Source organism: Hypanus sabinus, chromosome 8 (assembly GCF_030144855.1).
Source record: "Hypanus sabinus isolate sHypSab1 chromosome 8, sHypSab1.hap1, whole genome shotgun sequence".
NCBI classification, from domain to species: domain Eukaryota; kingdom Metazoa; phylum Chordata; class Chondrichthyes; order Myliobatiformes; family Dasyatidae; genus Hypanus; species Hypanus sabinus.
In genome coordinates, this window is record NC_082713.1 from 12740389 (window position 1) to 12761487 (window position 21099).

Below are 21099 nucleotides of genomic sequence, written 5' to 3' on the forward strand. Positions count from 1 at the left end.
CAAAAAGACTTAGCCTCCACTGCTGACTGAGACAAAGAATTCCACAGGTTCACCAATGTCTGGCTAAAGAGACTCCTCCTCATCTCCATTCTAAAAGGACACCCCTCTGTTCTGAGGCTGTGCCCTCTGGTCTTAGACTCAAGCAGTGTTTCTTGCTGAGTAACTGGGTACCACAAACCAGAACTGGGTGATGAGATTTGTTGGCGCAGATGCTTGCATTTCACTTCCCCGAGCTATAGTATGAATTTGAGTTGGGATGTTACAGTGGCTGGGCGTCTGATGACTGCAGTTCCTAAGGCTGTGGAGTGTATGACAAAGTGTCATCTTGCTGTTCACACTTACTGAAAAGCAAGCTGAACAACTTAATCCTGCCAAAACGCAGTGCATTCGCTGAGTCCGTACATCTTTCTAAATGATCTCAAAAAACCAAGAGCTTAGATGTGGGTAGTTAGAAATGTGCACAAGGATTGGTAAAGTAATATTTTTAAAGTTCAAAGTAAATTTATTAACGAAGTACAAATATATCTCCATATCAGCACACACGAAATACTGGAATAACTCTGCAGGTCAGGCTGCTTCTATTGAATGAATAAACAGTTGATGTTTTGGACCGAGACCCTTCATTAGGACTGGAAAGGAAAGAAGACGAAGCCAGAATAAGATGGCGGGGTGGAAGGAGGGCAAGCTGGAAGGTGACAGGTGAAGGGGTAAGGGGGAATGGTAAGAAGGTGATAAGTGGAAACAATAAAGGGCTGACAAAGAAGGAATCTGATAATAGAGGAGAGCAGATCATGAGAGAAAGGGAAAGAGGAGGGACACTATGGGAGGTGATAGGCAGGTGAGGAGAAGTGGAAAGGTGAGAGAGGACCCAGAGTAGGGAATGAAAGAAAAAGGACAGGGATTACTTATTTCACAATTTTGACAGAAAGTGATGAATACAAACACAAAGTACACTGCAGATGCTGTGGTCAAATCAACATGTACAAACGAGCTGGATGAACTCAGCAGGTCGGGCAGCATCCGTTGAAACGAGCAGTCAATGTTTCGGGCCGAGACCCTTCGTCAGGACTAAAGAAGGAGGGGGCAGGGGCCCTATAAAAGGGTGGGGGGAGGGGGAAGGTTCAGGTGAAAAACCAATCAGAGGAAATATCAAGGTGTGGGGGAAGGGAAGCAGGGAGGGGATAGGCCAGAGAGGTGAAGAAGGAATGCAAGGGGAAAGCACTATGGGTAGCAGAAGAAGACAGAATCATGAGAGAGGTGATAGGCAACTAGAAGAAGAGGCAGAGTGGAAGTGGGATGGGGGAAGGGAGAAGAAGGGAATTACCAGAAGTTGGAGAATTCAATGTGCATACCAAGGGGCTGGAGACTACCCAGATGGTATATGAGGTGTTGCTCCTCCAACCTGAGTTTGGCCTCATCATGGCAGTAGAGGAGGCCATATATGGACATATCCGAATGGGAATGCGAAGGAGAGTTGAAGTGGGTGGCAACCGGGAGATCCTGTCTCTTGTGGCGGACGGAGTGTAGGTGCTCGACGAAGCGGTCCCCCAATCTGCGTCGGGTCCTGCCGATGTAGAGGAGGCCACACAGGGAGCACCGGATGCAATAGGTGACCCCAACAGACTCACAAGTGAAGTGTTGCCTCACCTGGAAGGACTGTTTGGGGCTCTGAATGGTGGTAAGCGAGGAGGTGTAGGGACAGGGATAAGTACCAGCTGGGAGATCTGTGGGGAGGGACGTGTGTACCAGGCAGTCGTGGAGGGGATGATCTCTGCGAAAAGCAGAGAGGGGTAGCGAGGGAAAGATGTCCTTAGTGGTGGGGTCCTGTTGAAAGTGGCCGAAGTTGCTGAGGATAATATGCTGGATCCGGAGGCTGGTGGGGTGGTAAGTGAGGTCAAGGAGAACATGGTCCCTGATGTGGTGACAGGAGGATGGGGTGATGGCCAAAGTGCAGGAAATGGAGGAGATGCAGGTGAGGGCATCATTGATGATGGCAGAGGGAAACCATGATTCTTAAAGAAAGAAGATATTTGAGATGTCCTGGAATGGAAAGCCTCATCCTGGGAGCAGATGCGGCAGAGACGGAGGAACTGGGAATAGGGAATACAGCCCAGACCACAGACAAATCCCTCCTGATGATTGAGCACATTAACATATTGCACTGCCACAAGAAAGCTGCACACATCATCAAAGACCCCCACCATCCTGGCCCCCACCACCATCTCCCTTCCTTTACAGTCCCACTGAAGGTTTTCAGCCTGAAACCTCGATAGCTTTTTCCTCTCCATAGATGCAGCCTGATCTGCTGAGATCCTTCAGCACTGTGTGTGTGTGTGTGTGTGTGTGTGTGTGTGTGTATGTGTGTTTGTGTGTGTGTGTGTTGCTCTAGATTTCCAGCATCTACCGAATCTCTTTTGCTCTCAATCTCTCATACCATTCAAGAACAAAAATTGTGCATCTTCTCCCCTTCCAACTTCCGATTATTGAAACTGCACAGACATTGTTTATTCATTGGGAATGTTAATTGTCACTTGATCCTTTCTCAAGGTACGCCATGAGGTTAAAGAATTTCACCGGTTCCTTGGCAACGATAGCAGATAAGAAACTAGCGGTTCTATGGTGAGTTTTAGCAAGGTTGACATCTGATTACTGATATTATGAATAACTGCATCTTTATTTGTGTGTATCAAATGAATTAATAAGCAAATGCTATTTTATTAACATATATGGTAAGATTTGATTTATGCGCTGTGTGTGCTATGTTTTGTGAGTGCACTGTGGTGTGGTGGAACATTGTTTCATGTAGTATATACTTACAGTCAGATGACAATGAATTTGAACTTGAGCTTGAGACACTAACATCTGAAGCAAGAAACAAGAAGATGGAGGAAATCATTAGATCAAACAGCAAATGTGGAGGGAAGAGCGAGTTCAAGGCTCTCCATTTGGACTACCTCTACCTTGCAGAGGCAAGGTGGCAGCTCTTGGGCACCTCATCATAGCTACCCTTGACCATGACTTCTCCAACAGTCATCAGGCCTTTGTTTCCCATACCATCACAGATCAAAATAAAAATACTGGGATGTTGCTGGGATTTGAGAACTTCAGTTAAAGGGAAAAGTTGAACAGGTTAAGACATTATTTCCTAGAGGAAATTTGATAGAGATAGAGAGATTTGATAGAGCTATACACAATTATGAGGAATATAGATTGGATAAATGGAAGCAGGCTTTTTTTCCCACTCAGGTTGGATGAGACTAGAATTGAAGGTTATGTGTATAGGGTGTAGGGTGAAATCTTTAAAGGGGAACCCAAGGAGGAACTTCTTCACTCAGAGGGTGGTGAGAGTGTGGAACGAGCTGCCAGCAGAAGTGGTGGATGAGGGGTCAATTTCAGCATTTAACAGAAATTTGGATAAATATATGGATGAGAGGAGTATGGGGGGGGGGGGGCTCTGGTTCAGGTGCACATCCATGGGCAGGAACAGTTCAGCAGGAACTGGATTGTCCAAAGGGCCTGTTTCTATCATGTTTTGCTGTGGGACTCTATCTCCTCCTCTGTCTGCCGACACTATGAAGATGGGTGGAGTGCTGGTAACTTGGAGGAAGTAGAGAGGCTACTTCCTTAGGCGGGCTTAGACAGATTCGGAGAATGGGAAAAGAAAGGGCAGATGGAACACAGCATCAGGAAGTGTGTGGTTATGCACTTTGGTAGAAGAAATGAAAGGGTTGAGTACTTTCTAATGGAGAGAAAATACAAACATCTGAGGCACAAAGAGATTTGAGAGAGCTTGTACAGGATTCCTTAAAGGTTAATTTGCAAGTTGAACCTGTGGTCAGGAAGGCACTTGCAATGTGAGCATTCATTTCAAAAGGACTAGAATATAAAAGCAAGGATGTAATGTTGAGATTTTATAAAGCACTGGTGAAGCCACACGTGGAGTATTGTGAGTATTTTTGAGCCCTGGTCTTAGAAAGGATGTGCTAAAACTGGGCAGGGCTTAAAAGAGGTTCACAAAAATGATTCAACTGTTAAACGGCTTATCATATGAAGAGTGTTGGTTGGCTGTGGACCTGTATTCACTGGAACTCAGAAGAATGAGGAGTGACCTTATTAAAACCTATCGAAAGGAAAAGGCCTTGATAGAGTGGATATGGAGAGGATGTTTCTTATGGTGGGAGAGTCTAAGACAGCCTCAGAATAGAAGGATGTCCTTTTAGAATGGAGTTACGGAGGAATTTCCTTAGCCAGAGAATGATGAATCTGCGTAATTTGTTGCCACAGGCAGCTGTGGAGGGCTAGTCTTTATGTATATTTAAGGAAAAGGTCAAAGTCAGGGAAGGAGGGGATACGGGGAGAAGGCAGGAGATTGGGGCTGAGAGGTAATGGCGGAGCAGATTCGAGGGGCCAAATGACCTAATTCTGCTCCTATATCCTATGGTCCCATGGTCTTATGATCATACAATGCAGCACAGGATGATGATGGTAAAGGTAATGAGAAGAGTGGGGTTCTCTAAAATAATTAGCAATGATTGAATGGTGGAGCAGGCTCAATGGGCCAAATGGCCTGATTTTGTTTCTGTATCTTACGGTCTTACATTCTTCACCAATCTAATTTCAAATGCATTGTTGACATAAATTGCATTGTTCGAGTGCTTAGCCTAACGGATTTTCTCTAATTAAATCTAGTTACCGATGCTTGTCACTTCTCTACTTGAGGATGTTCCGACTTAAGAAAGATCACGCCATGAAATATTCCCGATCCTTGATGGAATATTTTAAGGTAATTTCATCTGAGTCAGTTATCACTGTAGGGAGCCTTCGTCATCTGCCTTAACACTGTCGTTCACTCAGCTCCAATTAGGGGTAAAAACTGCCAGAGACAGATCCTGCTTTTGTACGGATGAACACTAAGTAAGAAATTGTTTCCTGTAAAGGAGGTTATTATGAAAATATAATCTTGCATTTCTATTGAACCTTTCACGTTTATTTCAGGGCATCTGAAAGCAACCCCAAGCTAATGAAGTACTTTTATCTTTGACAGTAGTGATGGTTGCAGTGTCAGAATCAAAATCAGGTTTATTATCACTGACGTGTCGTAAGGTTTGTTTTCTGGCTGCAGACAGTGCAAGGCTTTAGAAGTTACTATGAGTTAAAATTTAAAAAGTTCAACAAGAATTATTAAATCATGAAGCATTCAGAAATCTGATGACTGAGAGAAAAAAGCTGTCCCTAAAATGTTCAGTAGAGATCTTCAGGCTCCTGTACCTCCTCCCAAATGAGGAGGGCCTTTCTTGGATGGTGAGGGTCCTCAATGATGGAAGATACCCTCCTGAGGCACTGTGTTTTGAAGATGTCTTTGATGGTGTGGAGGGTTCAAAATTCAAAGTAAATTTAATATGAAGGTGCATATTTGTCACCTTAAGATTCATTTTCTTGCAGCACTTACGGGAAAATACAGAAATACAATAAAATTTATGAAAAACCATAAAAAAATCCAACTTTTAAAAGAGGACAACTCATGCAAATAATAACAAAAAGTATTACAGTGAACATGAGTTTGACAGTGAGTTTACAGGTTGGAGGTGTCAGCTCAGCTTTAAGGATTGTGCCAGTGAGGGTGCTGGCCAAGGCTACAGCCCTCTGCAACCTCTTTCGATCCTGTGCATTGGAACCAGTCAGAGTGCTCTCCATCATACATCTGTAGAATCACAGAGCACTACAGCACAGAAACCAACCCTTTGGCCCATCTAGCCCTTGCCAAACTGTTATTCTGCTTAGTTCCATCGACTGGCAGCTAAAGCATACCCCGCTATACTCTTCCCATCCATGGACTGAGCCAAACTTCTCTTCAGTGCAGCAGTCAAGCCCCCAGCCACCATGTCCACTTGCAGCTCATTCCACACATGCAGATCTGGAGAATACTGTTCCCCATCTGAAGCAACATCTTTGTAGATTTCAGTTGCTAAGTCTGTTTCCAATAGCATCGAGAGCATTAGAGGAGCCTTAGTGCACGTTGCTTTTTTAAAAATTATGTGTCGCTTTGATAGATCAAAAATGATAAACTGCTCCCTCTGGTCTGTGAGGGGGATGTATCAGTGACAAGAAATGATCAATTTTAAATTTATTTTCGAGAAACCGAACAAAGCACTAGGAAAAGCTTGTTTACATGCAGTCTTACTGAAGCGTTGAATGCTTTGCCACAGGGAAGAGTTGAGACAGATACAGTTGCATCTTTTAACCGAGAAATGGATGTGTATTTAAAACAAAATACACAGTTCGGTGCAGAGAGAGTGGGGTAGTGGTATTAATCTTGAAATAGTAAGTGGTTGCCATAGGCTTAAACTGGAAGTCATCCAGAATTCTGTGGCCCAAATCTTAGTTTACACTGTCCTGCTAAAGCATTCTGACTGGAGTTGTCTTTAGCCTGACAAATCTGCTCTTTCAGAAATCACGTTATTTTCTGCTCCTTAAGTGGGAGATTCCTCTCCCTATAAGGTTCGGAGAAATCTGCTCATCTCAGTTACTGAACACGTAATTAAGTTTGAAAATTCAAGTTAATTTGTTACGCCTTTATCAAAAGATACAGTGAAATGTGTTGCTTGCGTTAACAACCAACACAGCCGAAGGTATACTGGGGGAGCCCGCAAGTAGCACCGCACGTTCCTGTGCGGATGTAGCATGCCCACAGTGCTCAGCAGAATGACAGAGTACAGCAAACAACAAAACAACAATAGCAAAAACTAACACAAGGAAGTCTACAGATGCTGGAAATCCAAAGCAACACTCAGGTTGGCAAAACAATACCTCATATTCCGAATGGCTAGCCTCCAACCTGATGGCATGAGTATAGATTTCTATAACTTCCACCAACCCACTTCCTCCCGCTGGATCCCCCCTCCTTCCCATTCTCCTATGGTCCACTCTCCTCTCCTATCAGATTCCTTCCTCTCCAAGTTCAATGCTTGAACTTCCCCATCCACCTGGCTTCACCTATCACCTTTTAGCCTTCTTTCCCTCACTCAAACACTTCCAATCCTGAAGAATGGTCTGGGCCCAAAATGCCGACTGCTTGTTCTTTTCCATAGATGCTGCCCAACCTGCTGAATTTCTCCATTGTGTATTGCTAATAGTAAAAACAGGCCTGTTTCTCCCTCCTACCCAAGCGTATGCTCCAGACAGGCCTTCAGTCTCCATCCTCCAGTGGACATGGACGCAGGCCTACGAGGCTTCGATCACCCCAGCGCACTGACTGGACTAAACTTCACTTTTAGAAATCATGTCATTTTCCACTCCTGAGGTGAGTGATCCCTCACCCTGTAAAGATCTGCCAAATCTGCTCACCCCCATTATTCCACTGTTGGCAGCACGCCTTTGGGTGCCTGAGCCTTAAGCTCTGGGAACCCTCCAAAACTTCATAGCCTCTCTTCTCCAGCCCTTTGCATTTTCCACTTATCACCTCCCAGCTTCTTTCTTCACCCCCTCCTCCACCCACTTGGCCTCACCTATCACCTTCTAGCTTATACTCCCACCCCTTCCCCCACCATCATATTCTGACATATTCTCCCTTCCTTTCCAGTCCTAGGCACCTCAGCCTAAATCATTTATTCATTTCCATTGATGCTGCCTGACCTGCTGAATTCCTCCAGCATTTTGTGTGTGTGTTGCTCTGTATTTCCAACATCTGCAGAATCTCTTGTGTACATCCCCTCTCTACCCATCTCTATCTTAAACCGATTTTTTTCACCAAGCTTTCTGTCACCCAGTCTGGGTGGCTCAGTATGCTCTGAATGCACTCCTGACAAGCACCCCGTAACATTTTTAATTGCCTGTGTTCTCTGCTGAAAGATTCCTCTCTCTGTAACAAGCCTCTGGGGCTTTGCAATAGTTTAATGTTTCCTTGAATCCATTCTGAAAACTCTGCTCTCTATTGACTTTGGCTTTTCAGGATTCCTTGTCAAACATGATGGCAGAAATGGTTAAAGTTTTCTCAGTATTGTGTTTTGTGATTGTCAGTACATTACACTCCATCTGATACAAAGATTTCCCAAATGCAGTTGCTCCTTTTGGCTGTTTAATCACCTCCTTATTGTTATGTTTGGAGCAAGACTCAGAATGAATATTTAAAAAGCTGCAGGCTTTGCCAATTATTCATAACTGTGATCCAAGCAGAATGTTTCATTTTGGATCAGTTCTTCTGCTGTCTAGAACATTAGGAACCACAGTTAGTCATTTGTAACTGAGGAGAGAAGTCAGTTGTTCCTCACCCTTTAGATCGGGCTTCCCAACCTGTGATCCACAGACCACTTGGTTAATGGTAGGTCTCCATGGCCTTAAAAAGGTTAGGAGCCCCTGCTCTAGATAACGATTAGCTTTGTACATCAAAACTAACAGTAAAAAACATCGTAAGTGTCAAGGACCAACACATCCCAGGATTACTGGGAGCAGTCCATAAATGTCTCGATGCTTTCGGCACCAGCATGGCATGCCTACCCGACAACTTGCCAACCCTTAACAGTACATCATTGGAACATGGGATAAACCCTTGTACATGGAGGAGTTTTCTCTTTGGAGTGAAGAAGGATGAGAGAGAATTTGATAGAGATGGAACACGCACACAAAATGCTGGTGAAGGAATCTAATTTGAGAGGACTGTGGACCATGGAAGGGAGGGAAGGATAGAAATTGTGTGAAGATGCAAGACTGTTTCACCATCAACCTCTCCCCTATCCAAAGGTGAGACAGTTCATTGAATGAATCCTGTGCTACCTTCTCCTCACAGCCCTTCTCTTTCCCCTTGTACATATCTTTTTGCAGTTCTAACACATATTCAGCTCACTTTGCAGTTCAAGAGTCTCAGCCCGAAACGTTGACAGTACTCTTTCCATAGATGCTGCCTGACCCGCTGAGTTCTTCCAGAATTTTGTGCATGTTGCTCTGCATTTCCAGCAGCTGCAGATTTTCTCTTATTTGTGACTGGAAATCTATTTGAGCTTTTTCCACCAGCCGTCCAAGCAGAGCATTCCAGTTTGTAACATTTCATTGCTTTGGAAGAAAAAAATGTCTCCATGTTTTGCCTTTGGTTCATTTGAAAATAGTTTGAGATAGGACCTATTAATCAAACCAGGCCTTGAGGTCTGACCTGAAATGCTTCAAAACCAATCAAGCAGATTTCATTTCTTCTTCAGCAATCGGTTAAAAGACTTCCTGTGGTGAAGATTACACTTGTAAAGTTTTAACAAATTCTGGACATGCCCTTTGGTGACGCAGAGGCACAATTTATTTATGTATTGATTGAGAAACAATATGGAATAGGCCCTCCTGGCACTTCAAGCTGTGCTGCCCAGCAATCTCCTAATTTAACCCTAGCCTAACCATGATTCAATTTACAATTACAAATTACCCTACCAACCAGTATGTCTTTGGACTGTGGGAGGAAACTGAAGCACTCGGAGGAAACCCACACAGTCACAGGGAGAGCATACAAGCTCCTTTTTGGCAGCAGCGAGAATTGAAGGTAGGTCGCCGGTACTGTAAAGTGTTGTGCTAACCATTTTGCTACCTTACTGTGCAATAGTTCAGTCCTGACCTCAGTCTTTGTTAGCATGGAGTTTGCCTGCTTTCCCTGTGATCACAAGGGTTCCTCTGCATCCTCCAATTTCTTCCACAAAGCAAAAATTGTAAAGAGATAAATTAGCATTATTTGTCACATGTACAACAAAACTGGGTGGTGGGTGGAGATACATGACTACTAAGGGAGGTGTAGAGTGCTCGTTCTCCCTACTAGCCTGCAGGTCATCCTTGGGCAAGGTGTAGAACCCACTTAGCCCCCCGATCAGGGTCCTGTGAAGCCACGGTAGCAGGTAGTGGATGGTCATATGAGTGGCTGGTGCATATCACAAGTTCTGGTTATGCGACCACTGACACCGGGCAGACAATCTCTGAAGAGCATTGACAGTAACTGGAGTCACCTGTCTTGTAAAGTCACTGCCCAGAAGAAAGCAATGGCAAACCACTTCTGTAGAAAAATTTGCCAAGAGCAGTCATGGTCATGGAAGGATCATGATCATCCAACAATGAGCGAACATCAAAACATTGAAACACACAGTGAAATGCATAGTAACACACAAACAGCTGGAGGAACTCAGCAGGTCAGGCAGCATCTTTGGAGAGGAATGAACAGTCAATGTTTCATCAGGATTGGAAAGGGTCGGGAAGAAACCAGAATAAGATGTGAGGGGAGGGGAAGGAGTACAAGGTGATAGGTGAAGCCTGGTGAGGGAAAAGGTAGGTGGGTCGGGGAGCATGTGTTGTTTTTGTCAATGACAGACACAGTCTGATGATCTGCTGTGGGCAGCCCACAAGTGTCATCATACTTCCGGCACAGTGGCATTGTGGTTAGCGTAATGCCTTTGCATCACCAGCAGATTTCAATTCCGCTGCTGTCTGTAAGGAGTTTGTACATTCTCCTTGTGTCGACATGGGTTTCCTTTGGTGCTCTGGTTTCCTCCCATGTTCCAAAGACATATGAGTTAGTTGGTTATCTAGTTACATGAGTGTAACTGGGCAATGCAAACTCAGTGGGCTGGGCCTGTTACTGTGTTGTATCATTAAATCAATAAAATGCATAAAAATAAAAATAAAACATACCATGCCCACAACCTACTAATGCTAACTCCTACGCCTTTGGACTGTGGGAGAAAACTGGAGCACCCAGAGGAAACACACACAGTTGCAGGCAGAACGTACAGACTACGTACAGGCAGCAGTAGAAAATGAAGCACGGTTGCTGGTGCTGTAAAGTGTTATGCTAACCTTACACAGTGGGAAATGTATGGGTTCGTAGTTTTAAGTGGCAATTATAAGTTAGCTCCAGTGTACACACTCAGTGGCCACGTTTTTCATTACCTCCTGTACCTCATAAAATAGCCACTGAGTGTATGTTCATGGTCTTCTGCTGCTGTAGCCCATCTACTTCAAGGTCCTATGCGTTGTGCATTCAGAGATGCTCTTCTGCTTGTTACAGTTGTAACGTGTGGTTAGTTGAGTTATTGTCACTTGAACTAGTCTGGCATTCTCCTCTTATCTCTCATATTAACAAGGCATTTTCACCCACAGGCATTTCACTTGATTTTTTTTTATTTTTCACACAATTCTCTGTAAAGACTAAAGAATGGGTGCGTGAAAATCCCTGGGGATCAACAATTTCTGAGATACTCAATCTATCCCATCTGACACCAATAACCATTCCATGGTCATAGTCATTTAGATCACATTATTGCCCATTCTGATATCTGTTCTGAAAAACAACTGAACGTGTAGACCATGACTGCATTGAATTGCTGCCACATGATTGGCTGATTGGAGATTTGCATTAATGAGCACGAGTACCTAATAAAGTGCCCACTGAGTGTAAATGAATGATAGAATCTGGAGGTAGCTGATTGAACTGTGGTGAGAATTAAACGGATTAGTTTTGGATTATTGGAAATGAGTGCTTGATGGTCAGTTTGCACTCAATGAATCAAAGAATCTCTATCTGTTCTATATGATTTTATATATCTGTGTTCCTGTTGGAAAATTTGTTCAAGAGGGAGCTGTACTACATAGGAACGAACTCTGCTGTGACACAGAGAACAAGTGGCAACTACGAATGGAGACTGAAAAACCAAAAGACCCAACCACTGACCATAGCTAACACTTACACTTACCCACACTGTACCAGGACGTGTGGACCCTGGACCTAGATTCTCTCAAATGGACAACCCCTTAGGAGAACATTATATTCGACTTGAGTGGTCACACAATTTCAAAGGGAGCCCCCCCCCCCAATGCTTCTCCAGGCTAATAGAGAGGGGGTAACAATTCCTTCAGTGGTAAACAGCTTGATAACACCAGCTTCTCACATAGCCCTCTCCAAATCCAAGAGGATCTGTCCAGACAACTTGCTTAATGCCTTGAACCTTGAGAGCTTCCATGCAGACTCAAACCCTGCACTCTCCAATCTCTGCCCAAACAACAAATACCAAATCTGCCCAAAGTCATCTATTCTAATCTAAATGGTAATGCAACTTAAGTGGTAATAGAATATTTAATTTTCATATCTCGGATCCCATCAAAATATGCAGGGTTGTGGCACAATATCAACTGCCCAGGATTTCCTCAGATTATGATCACATTTCCTCAAGATTACGTCACTGAGGTAAAAGAGAAATTAGAAGTCATTAAACAAATGGCTTCTGATTTCTGGAATTGCTACTTCACATCTCATAAAGAAAGTGTGCATTCCAGACCAAACTTGAATCAATAAAGGATGCACAAAAGCTGTGGCGGATATGAACACAATCACATCTTACAGAGTGAAACCAAGTGACATAGGTGACAACAAGGCTCTGCTTCCAGATGAGCTCAATGACTTTGATGCTCAGCAAAACATGGAGGAACCTCCAGGAACTCACACATCACTAGTAATCCTGTAATTTTAATTCCCAAAGCCAACATTAGAGCGTCCTTCAGGAGCATAAACCCTCGGAAAACATCCAGCCCAGATGAGTACCTGACTGAGTGCTAAAGAACTATGCTGTTCAACTGGCTGGAGTGTTCAATGAGATCTTAAGCCTCCCAATTCAGCAATCTGAGCTACCCAGCGGCTTCATGCAGGCTTCAATTATACAGGTGTCTAAGAAGAGCGTGGTAACCTACCTCAATGACTATCACCCAGTAACTTACATCCACAGTGATGAAGTGCTTTGAGAGGTTGGTGGTGAAACATATTAACTCCTGCCTGAGTAACTTGGATCTGCTCCGATTTGTCTACCATCACAAGAGGTCCACAGCAAATTCCATTCCACTGGTTCTTCTCTCAATTCCGAAACATCTGGACAGTGAAGATGCATACATCAAGATGCTCTTCATTGACTACAGCTCAGCATTCAATCTTGTCATCCCCTCAAAACTAATCAATAAACTTCAAGACCTTGGCCTCATTAGTTCCTTATGCAATTGGATCCTTGATTTCCTCACTTGCAGACCTCAGTCAGTTCAGATTGACAACAGTATCTCCTCCACAATCTCATTCAGCATAGGTGCATAAGGCTGTGTGCTTAGCCCCCTGCTCTACTCATTTTATACTTATGTGAAGCTAAGCATAACTCCAATACCATACTTAAGCATGCCAAAAACACTACTGTTGTTTGCCAAATCAAAGGTGGTGACGAATCAGCAAATCAGAGGGAGATTAAAAATCTGCTTGACTGGTCCAATAGCAACAACCTATCACTCAGTGTTAACAAGACCAAACAGTTGATTATTGACTTCCATAGGGAGAGAAAACTGGAGGTCAATGAGCCAGTCCTCATCAGGAACTCAGAGGTGGAGAGGACCAGCAGCTTTAAATTCCTTGTGATATAATTTAGACCATAAGACCATAAGATTGAGGAGCAGAAGTTGGCCATTCAGGCCATTCAGCCCATTGAGTCTGCTCCACCTTTCAATTATGGGCTGATCCCATTCTTCCAGTAATCCCCACACCCCTGCTTTCACACCATACTCTATGGTGCCCTGGCTAATCAAGAACCTATCTAACTCTGCCTTAAATACACCCAATGACTTGGACTCCACAGCCACTCATGACAACAAATTCCACAGATTTGCCACCCTCTGAGTAAAGTAATTTCTCCACACCTCTGTTCTAAATGGATGTCCTTCAATCCTGAAGTCATGCCCACTTGTCCTAGACTCCCCTACCATGGGAAATAACTTTGCTATATCTAATCTGTTCAGGCCTTTTAATATTTGGAATGTTTCTATGAGATTCAAAGGATTTGTCTTGTGTCCAGCATGTAAGTGCAATTATAGTGAAAGCTTTGGTTCCTGGATTTGAAATGCCTCTACTTCCTTAAGAGTTTGTGAAGATTCGGCATGACATGTAAACCTTTGACAAACTATTATAGATGTGTGGTGGAGAGTATATTGACTAGTTGCATCACAGCCTGGTATGGAAATGTCAATTGCCTTATATGGAAAGTCCTGCACAAAGTAGTGGATATGGCCCAGTCCATCATGGATAAGGATATTGCCACCAGTGAGCACATCTAGATGAGTGCTGTCACAGGAAAGCAGCATCCAGCATCAAGTACCATACCACCCGAGCCATGCTGTCATCTCGCTGCTGCCATCAGGACAAAAGTACAGGATCCTTCGGACCCTCAAGGTACCGGAACAGTTATTACCCCTCAACCATCAGGCTTTCAACCAATGGGGATAACTTCAGTCAGGTTCACTTGCTCCATCACTGAACTGTTTCCACAACCTATGGAATCATTTTCAAGGACTCTTCTTCTCATGTTGTCAATACTTACTGTTTTCTTTTTCACTTTTGTATTTCTAAAGTTTGTTGTCTTTTACGAGTTTGTCCATCTTTTGGGTGAGCTCTTTCATTGATTCTATTGCGTTTCTTGGATTTACTGTGTATGCCTGCAAGAAAAAGAATCTCAGGGTTGTGCTTACTGTGCAATAGACACAGACAGACACACACACACACACACACACACACACACACACACACACACACACAGTTCAAAGGAGGCATTGGGGACAGATTTGTTTTTCCACAGAGTGTTATTGGTGCCTGGAATGCGCTGTCAGGGGTTGTTTTGGAGTTAGATACGACAGAGGCGTTTAAGAGGCTCTTAGACTAATGAGTGTACACAGAATGGAGGGATATGGACATTTTGTAGCAGGAGGTACTAGTTTAGTTGTGCATTTAATTACTAGTTTAATCTAGCACAACATAATGGGCAGAATGGCACATTCCTGTGCTTAGTGTTCTATATTCTATGCCCTGAAAGCATCTCTGGGTCTTTCAGGAAGGAATAGTTCACACACCACTGCAGAGGTCACTCAGAGACAACCACACAGTTATTTCCCACAGAGAATGACTAGCCAGTTTGTAAAATAAGTCTCAATTCCAAGTTCAAGTTTATTGCCATCTGATTGTACAACCTAATGAAATGGCGTTCCTCTGGACCACAGTGCATCCACAGTGCACATATCACACACAGCACATAAACCAAAAAATTAACATAAATAAGTTACTAAATAATTCAAAAGGCATGCAGCACAGGTAAACAGTAAATAATACAGTGAACAGCTTGTCCTAGCGACGAGAACTTGGTGGTGGCAGGGTATTCATCAGTCTCACAGCCTGAGGGAAGAAGCTGTTGCCCAGTCTGGCAGTCTAACACCTGATGCTTCTGTACCTCCTTCCTGATGGTAGTGGGTTCAAGAGATTGTGGTGTGGGTGGTAGGGATCCTCAGCAATGTTTTGTGCCCCTTGTCTGTGACACGCCCAGCAAGCATCACAAATAAGGGGTAGGGATGCCCTGAGGATTATCTCAGTGGTTTTCACAAGCCTCTGTCGGGTCTTACAATCTGATGTCTTGCATCTTCCATACCACACAATAATGCAGCCAGACAGGATATTCACAATGGTGCACTGTCTCCAGCATTGTTCATTGATATTTTCAGTTGCTTGCCTACATAGTACCAGATTCATTGGTTCCATTGACCAGAGAACCTCTGGTTAATCATCTAAAGCAAAGTACTGTCATTAAAGAAAGAAGTGCTTAAGCGTTTAGACCTCATCATACTTGTCCAACCAATGACAAACTTGTAAATTGTGACCTATTTTGTATCATAGGGAATACAAAGGAAACGTCTGCATAGGAAGCTGCCACAAAATAACAGCAGTGTAACAATGACCAGTTCATTTGTTCCAAAAACATGAGAGGTTCTGCAGACACTGGAAATTCAGAGCAACACACACAAAACGTACACTGAAGGAACTCAGCAGGTCAGGCAACATCAGTGGAGGGGAATAAATAGTCACCTTTCATCAGCTCTAGACAGGAGAAGGGAGAGAGTTGTTTCTATTGACTGTTTATTTCCCTTGTAGCTGATGCCTGAGTTGTTGAGTTCTTCTGGCATTTTGTGTATTAATTTATACCAGAAATGTTCAAGTTCAAGTTTATTGTCAGGGTATAAATGTCATGAAAATTAGCTCTCTGCAGTAGCAGCATAGTATATTAGAAACACGACAAACATCAATTGCATAAACTTAAGTTAACATAAATTATACATAACAACATAAACATAACAACATTATTGCAAGTTGAGAGAGAGAGAGAAAACAGCCCACGGTGATGTTCGGGTTTTTCTGCTTGATTCAAGAAGCTGGCGGTGGCAGAGAATAAGCTGTTATTGAACCTTGCGGTGTGGGCCTTCAGTCTCCCGTGCCTCCTGCCTCCTGCTCCTTTTCAGTGATAATTAATTGTTAGACAGCAGGGATAATCCCCCTGCTCTACTTCAAGAGAGTGCCGTGGGATATTGTTACTTGCAAACAGACAATCTTGGTTTAACATTTCATCCAAAGACTCCGGCCCCTCCTTTTGATATAGCACTGAGGTCTCAGACTGTATGTTTATACTCAAGTGCCTTATTTAGAGGCTAGAATCACGGCAAGCACATGCTTCCCCCGTCTGAAGTGCCAGCGTTACAAGTTGCAGGCAAGTTAACCGTGACCTCAGAATTGTGTTTGGTGATGTTGGTGTGTGGAAGATCAAAGTGAAGATGCTTTGTTCATTTTATTTAATCTGGCAGTAGAACCCACACCAAGCAGTGCTCTATTAGGTTTTGGACTTTTATCTGGCTGCTGAGCCTCTGCAGATGTTCTCGATGGTGGGGAAGGTTGCACCATTGCACTGGATCACGAGAGGCTGCAGAGAGTTGTAGACTCTGCTAGCTCTATCACGGACAACAAGCTTCCCCACCATTGAGCACATCTTCAACAGCCAGTACCACAAGAAGGCAGCATCCATTGTTAAGGACCCTCACCACCTGGGCCATAGCCTTTTCCCATTCCAACCATCGGTGTGGAGATACAGGAGCTCAGAGCTACACACTTAACAATTTAGAAGCCCTCTGTCATCAGATTTCTGAACAATCGATGAACCCATGAGAACTACCTCGTTATTTAATCTTTTGCTCTATTTATTGACATTGTAGCTTTGAGTAATTTTTATGGAAATAATTCTGAAAATGTGTAGCTTGGGTGGTTGATGGTTGTGTTGAGTTTTTTCCAATATTCAATTTGCAATTTGCTTCCAAACATTTTGTCACCATACGAGGATACATCAACAGTGTGCTGTTGTTAGTTGTGGTGTGGAGGACTCAACCCAACGAGTAATTTTTATGATGAATCGTGAATTTCATAACATACGTTGTGATAATAAATCCCAGTATTACTTTTTGTTTGCTTTATATAATTTACAGTAATTTTATGCCTTTGCACTCTACTACTGCCGCAAGACAAAAAATTTCATGCTATGTAAAAGAGTGATAATAAATCCAAATCTGATTTCTCTAAACAACAAATCTGAACCCCCTCTCAACTTGTTTAGAAAGCTGCCTCAGGCCTCTATTGCAATTTCACTTGTGGTTTTCTCTGTTGCAGAGTTCCTCGAAAGCCTCGCAGGTTCCGTCTCCTTGGGGAACAAATGGAAAGTAAGTTTTCCTTATTCATTCCCTGGCTCCGGAGTTTACTAGAGGCAGGTATCGTGCAGTGGGGCTGGCTACTCACTTGGATCGATTCTTCTCGGGTTTTCTTTAACATTTCTTCCTGGGAGGTTCCTGTGGGTGTAGCTACACTTCAGGGGCTGCAGTGGTTCAAAAAGGCAGCTCATCGCCACCTTCTCAAGGGAATGAGGGATGGGCAATAAATGCTGGCTTAGCTGGTGATGCTCACATCCAGTAAATGAATGATAATAAAAAAGGTTTGCAATCTGAGAGTGGAGTAGTGAGGTACGATCCATTAAGATCATAAGAAATAGGAGCAGAATTAGGCCATTTGGCGCATTGAGTCCACTCCACCATTCAATCCCTTATTTTTCCCTCTCTCTGCAGGCCCAACTACCCGGCCTTCTCCCCATAACCTTTGCTGCCATGGGCAATCAAGAATCCATCTATCTCCACCTTAATTCTACCAATGACCTGGCCTCCACAACTGTCTGTGGGAACAAATTCCACAAATTCACCACCCTCTGGCGAAAGGAATTTCTCCACATCTCTGTTTTAAATGGACACTCCTTTATCATGAGGCTGTCCAATACTACCCCAACATGGCAAACATCCTTTCCACATCTACTCTGTCTAGCCTCTCAACATCCAAAAGGTTTCAAGGAGATCCCCACCCTCCATCCTTCTAAATTCCAGTGAATTGAGGCCCAGAGCCATCAGAAGTTCCTCATATCAGATTCAGTTTATTGTCATTTAGAAACCACAAATGCAATGCAGTTAAAAAAAAATGAGACAACGTTCCCCCAGAATGATATCACCAAAGCATATGGCAAAATGGACTACACCAGAAAATCCACGTAACGTTTTGCAATCCCCAATCCAAAGACCGGAGAGGCTGCTGCGTATTAATATCGCGCTACTGTCTAGCGTGTTCCCCAGAAAGGAGCTCCAATTCCACCAGACAAAAACAAGACCAAAAACTAAAGCTACAAGACCTGCACAAAACCACATAATTACAACATGTAGTTACAATAGTGCAAACAATAGCATAATTGATAAAAAGCAGACTATGGGCACAGTAAAAATAGTCCAAGATGCTAAAGGACCGTAAGTTCAAAAGAAATCACCACAGTTTCCACAAGTCCCCAGGGTCCTGACAGACTCGCCATCTCATGCCGGCGACAGAAGGGAATACCCCCGCTATGGACTTCCACGGCACCGCCTGACTCAGCCTCGCAGACACAGCACACAACGAAAGCTCCATTGAAACCAGCCTCGCAGACGCAGCACACACCGAAAGCAACCTGAGTCTGTCGAAAGGACTCCGAGTCTGCCGAATCTCCGAGCCAACGACCATCCCCTCCAGCACAGTTTCTCCGAACACCATCCACTGCCGAGCGTATTAAGGCGGCCCCAACAACGGCCATTGGCAATGCGACCCCGAGGACTGGGGGCCTGTTCTTCCCAGCAGAGACCTGGACCTCACAGCAGCAGCAGCAACGAAGAAGGTCTTCCTGGAATTTCCCGATGTTTCTCCGTGCTTCCACGTCCATTTTCAATCAATTATGATTGCGCATGGCACCCCACTTCACAAATAACAGATAATCAGTTCCGGAGTGGCCGCTGCAAGCTGTGTCGCGCCGCCATCTTGATTAATAATCTTTTTATTCTCGGAATCATCTTTGTGAACGTGTTCTGAATCCTCTCCAATGCCAGCACAACTTTCCTTAGATATGGAGCCCAAAACTGTTCACAATATTCAGGTTAGGCCTCACCAGTGCCTTAAAAGCCTTAGCATCACATCCCTGTTCTTATATTCGAGACCTCTTGAAATTAATGCTATCATTGCATTTGCCTTCCTCCCCACTGACACAACCTGCAAGTTAACCTTTAGAGTGTTCTGCACAAGGACTCCCAAGTCCCTTTGCATCTCAGATTTTTGAATGTTCTCCCCATTTACAAATTATTATGCATATTTTTTGATTCTACCAAAGTGCATGACGATGCACTGGTCTGGTCACCGAATTATAGGAAAGATGTCAACAAAATAGAGAGGGTACAGAGAAGATTTACTAGAATGTTACCTGGGTTTCAGCACCTAAGTTACAGAGAAAGGTTGAACAAGTTAGGTCTTTATTCTTTGGAGCGTAGAAGGCTGAGGGGGGACTTGTTAGAGGTATTTAAAATTATGAGGGAGAATAGATATTGATGTGGATAGGCTTTTTCCATTGAGAGTAGGGGAGATTCAAAGAAGAGGACATGAGTTAAGAGTTAGGGGGCAAAAGTTTAGGGGTAACACAAGGGATAATTTCTTTACTCAGAGAGTGGTAGCTGTGTGGAATGAGCTTCCAGTAGAAGTGGTAGAGGCAGGTTTGGTATTGTCATTTAAAGTAAAATTGGATAGGTATATGGACAGGAAAAGAATGGAGGGTTGTGGGCTGAGTGCAGGCCAGTGGGACTAGGTGAGAGAAAGCGTTCCGCATGGACTAGAAGGGCCGAGATGGCCTGTTTCCCTGCTGTAATTGTTATATGGTTTTATGCATTTTCCAACATTATATTTCAGTTGCCACTTTCTTGCCCATTCTCCTAATCTGTCTAAATCCTTCTTCAGCCTTCCCATTTCCTCAACACTACCTCTCCCATCCACCAGACTTCGTATGATCTGCACAGTTGGCAACAAAGCCATCTATTCCATCATCTAAATCATTGATATACAGCATAAAAAGAAGCGGTCCCATCTCCAAACCCTGTGGAACACCACTAATCACTGGCAACCATCCAGAATAGAATCCTTTTATTCCCACTCACTCCCTCTTACCAATCAACCAATGCTCTAACCATGCCAGTAACGTTCCTGTAATACCACGGGCTCTTGATAAGCAGTCTCATGTGCGACACCTTGTCAAAAGCCATTCTGAAAATCCAAGTATACAACATTCACTGCTTCCCCTTTTTCTATCCTACTTGTAATCATCTCAAAGAATTCCAACAGGTTTGTCAGGCAAGATTTTCCCTCATGGAAACCACACTGACTTTGTCCTATCTTGTACTGTGTTACCAACCTCATCCTTGACAATTGACTCCGACATCTTCCCAACCACTGAGGTCAGGCTGGGTGGTCTGTAATTTCCTTTCTGCTGCCTTCCTCCTTTCTTAAAGAGTGGAGTGACATTTGCAATTTTCCAGTCCTCATAAACAATGCCAGAGTTGAATGATTCTTGAAAGATCATTACTAATGCCTCAACAATCTCTACTGCTACCTCTTTTAGAACACTAGGGTGCAGTTCATCTGATCCTTTTGTACCTTTGGATTTTTCAGCTTTTTGTGCACCTTTTCCCTTTAATTCTAACTGTCCTCACTTACCTTCCCTCACACCCTTTAACACTAGGCACTTTGCTAGTGTCTTCCACAGTAAAGGCTGATCAAAATACTCATTTAGTTCATCAACCAGCTCTTTATCCCATGTTATTATTTCTCCAGCCTCATTTTCTTGTGTTCCTATATCAACTCTCATCACTCCTTTA

General features: G+C 43.6%; 1 protein-coding gene across 6 annotated transcripts in view; it reads left to right on the forward strand.

Annotated features, from left to right (window-relative positions):
- aff2 (AF4/FMR2 family, member 2) overlaps nucleotides 1-21099 on the forward strand; it is a 690205-nt gene that overhangs the window by 645334 nt on the left and 23772 nt on the right. For all 6 annotated transcript variants that reach the window (XM_059976692.1, XM_059976694.1, XM_059976693.1 and 3 more), the window contains 3 exons: nucleotides 2548-2619; nucleotides 4690-4783; nucleotides 17513-17562. In XM_059976692.1, coding sequence (XP_059832675.1) covers nucleotides 2548-2619; nucleotides 4690-4783; nucleotides 17513-17562 — 216 coding nt within the window. The remainder of the gene's footprint in view (nucleotides 1-2547; nucleotides 2620-4689; nucleotides 4784-17512; nucleotides 17563-21099) is intronic.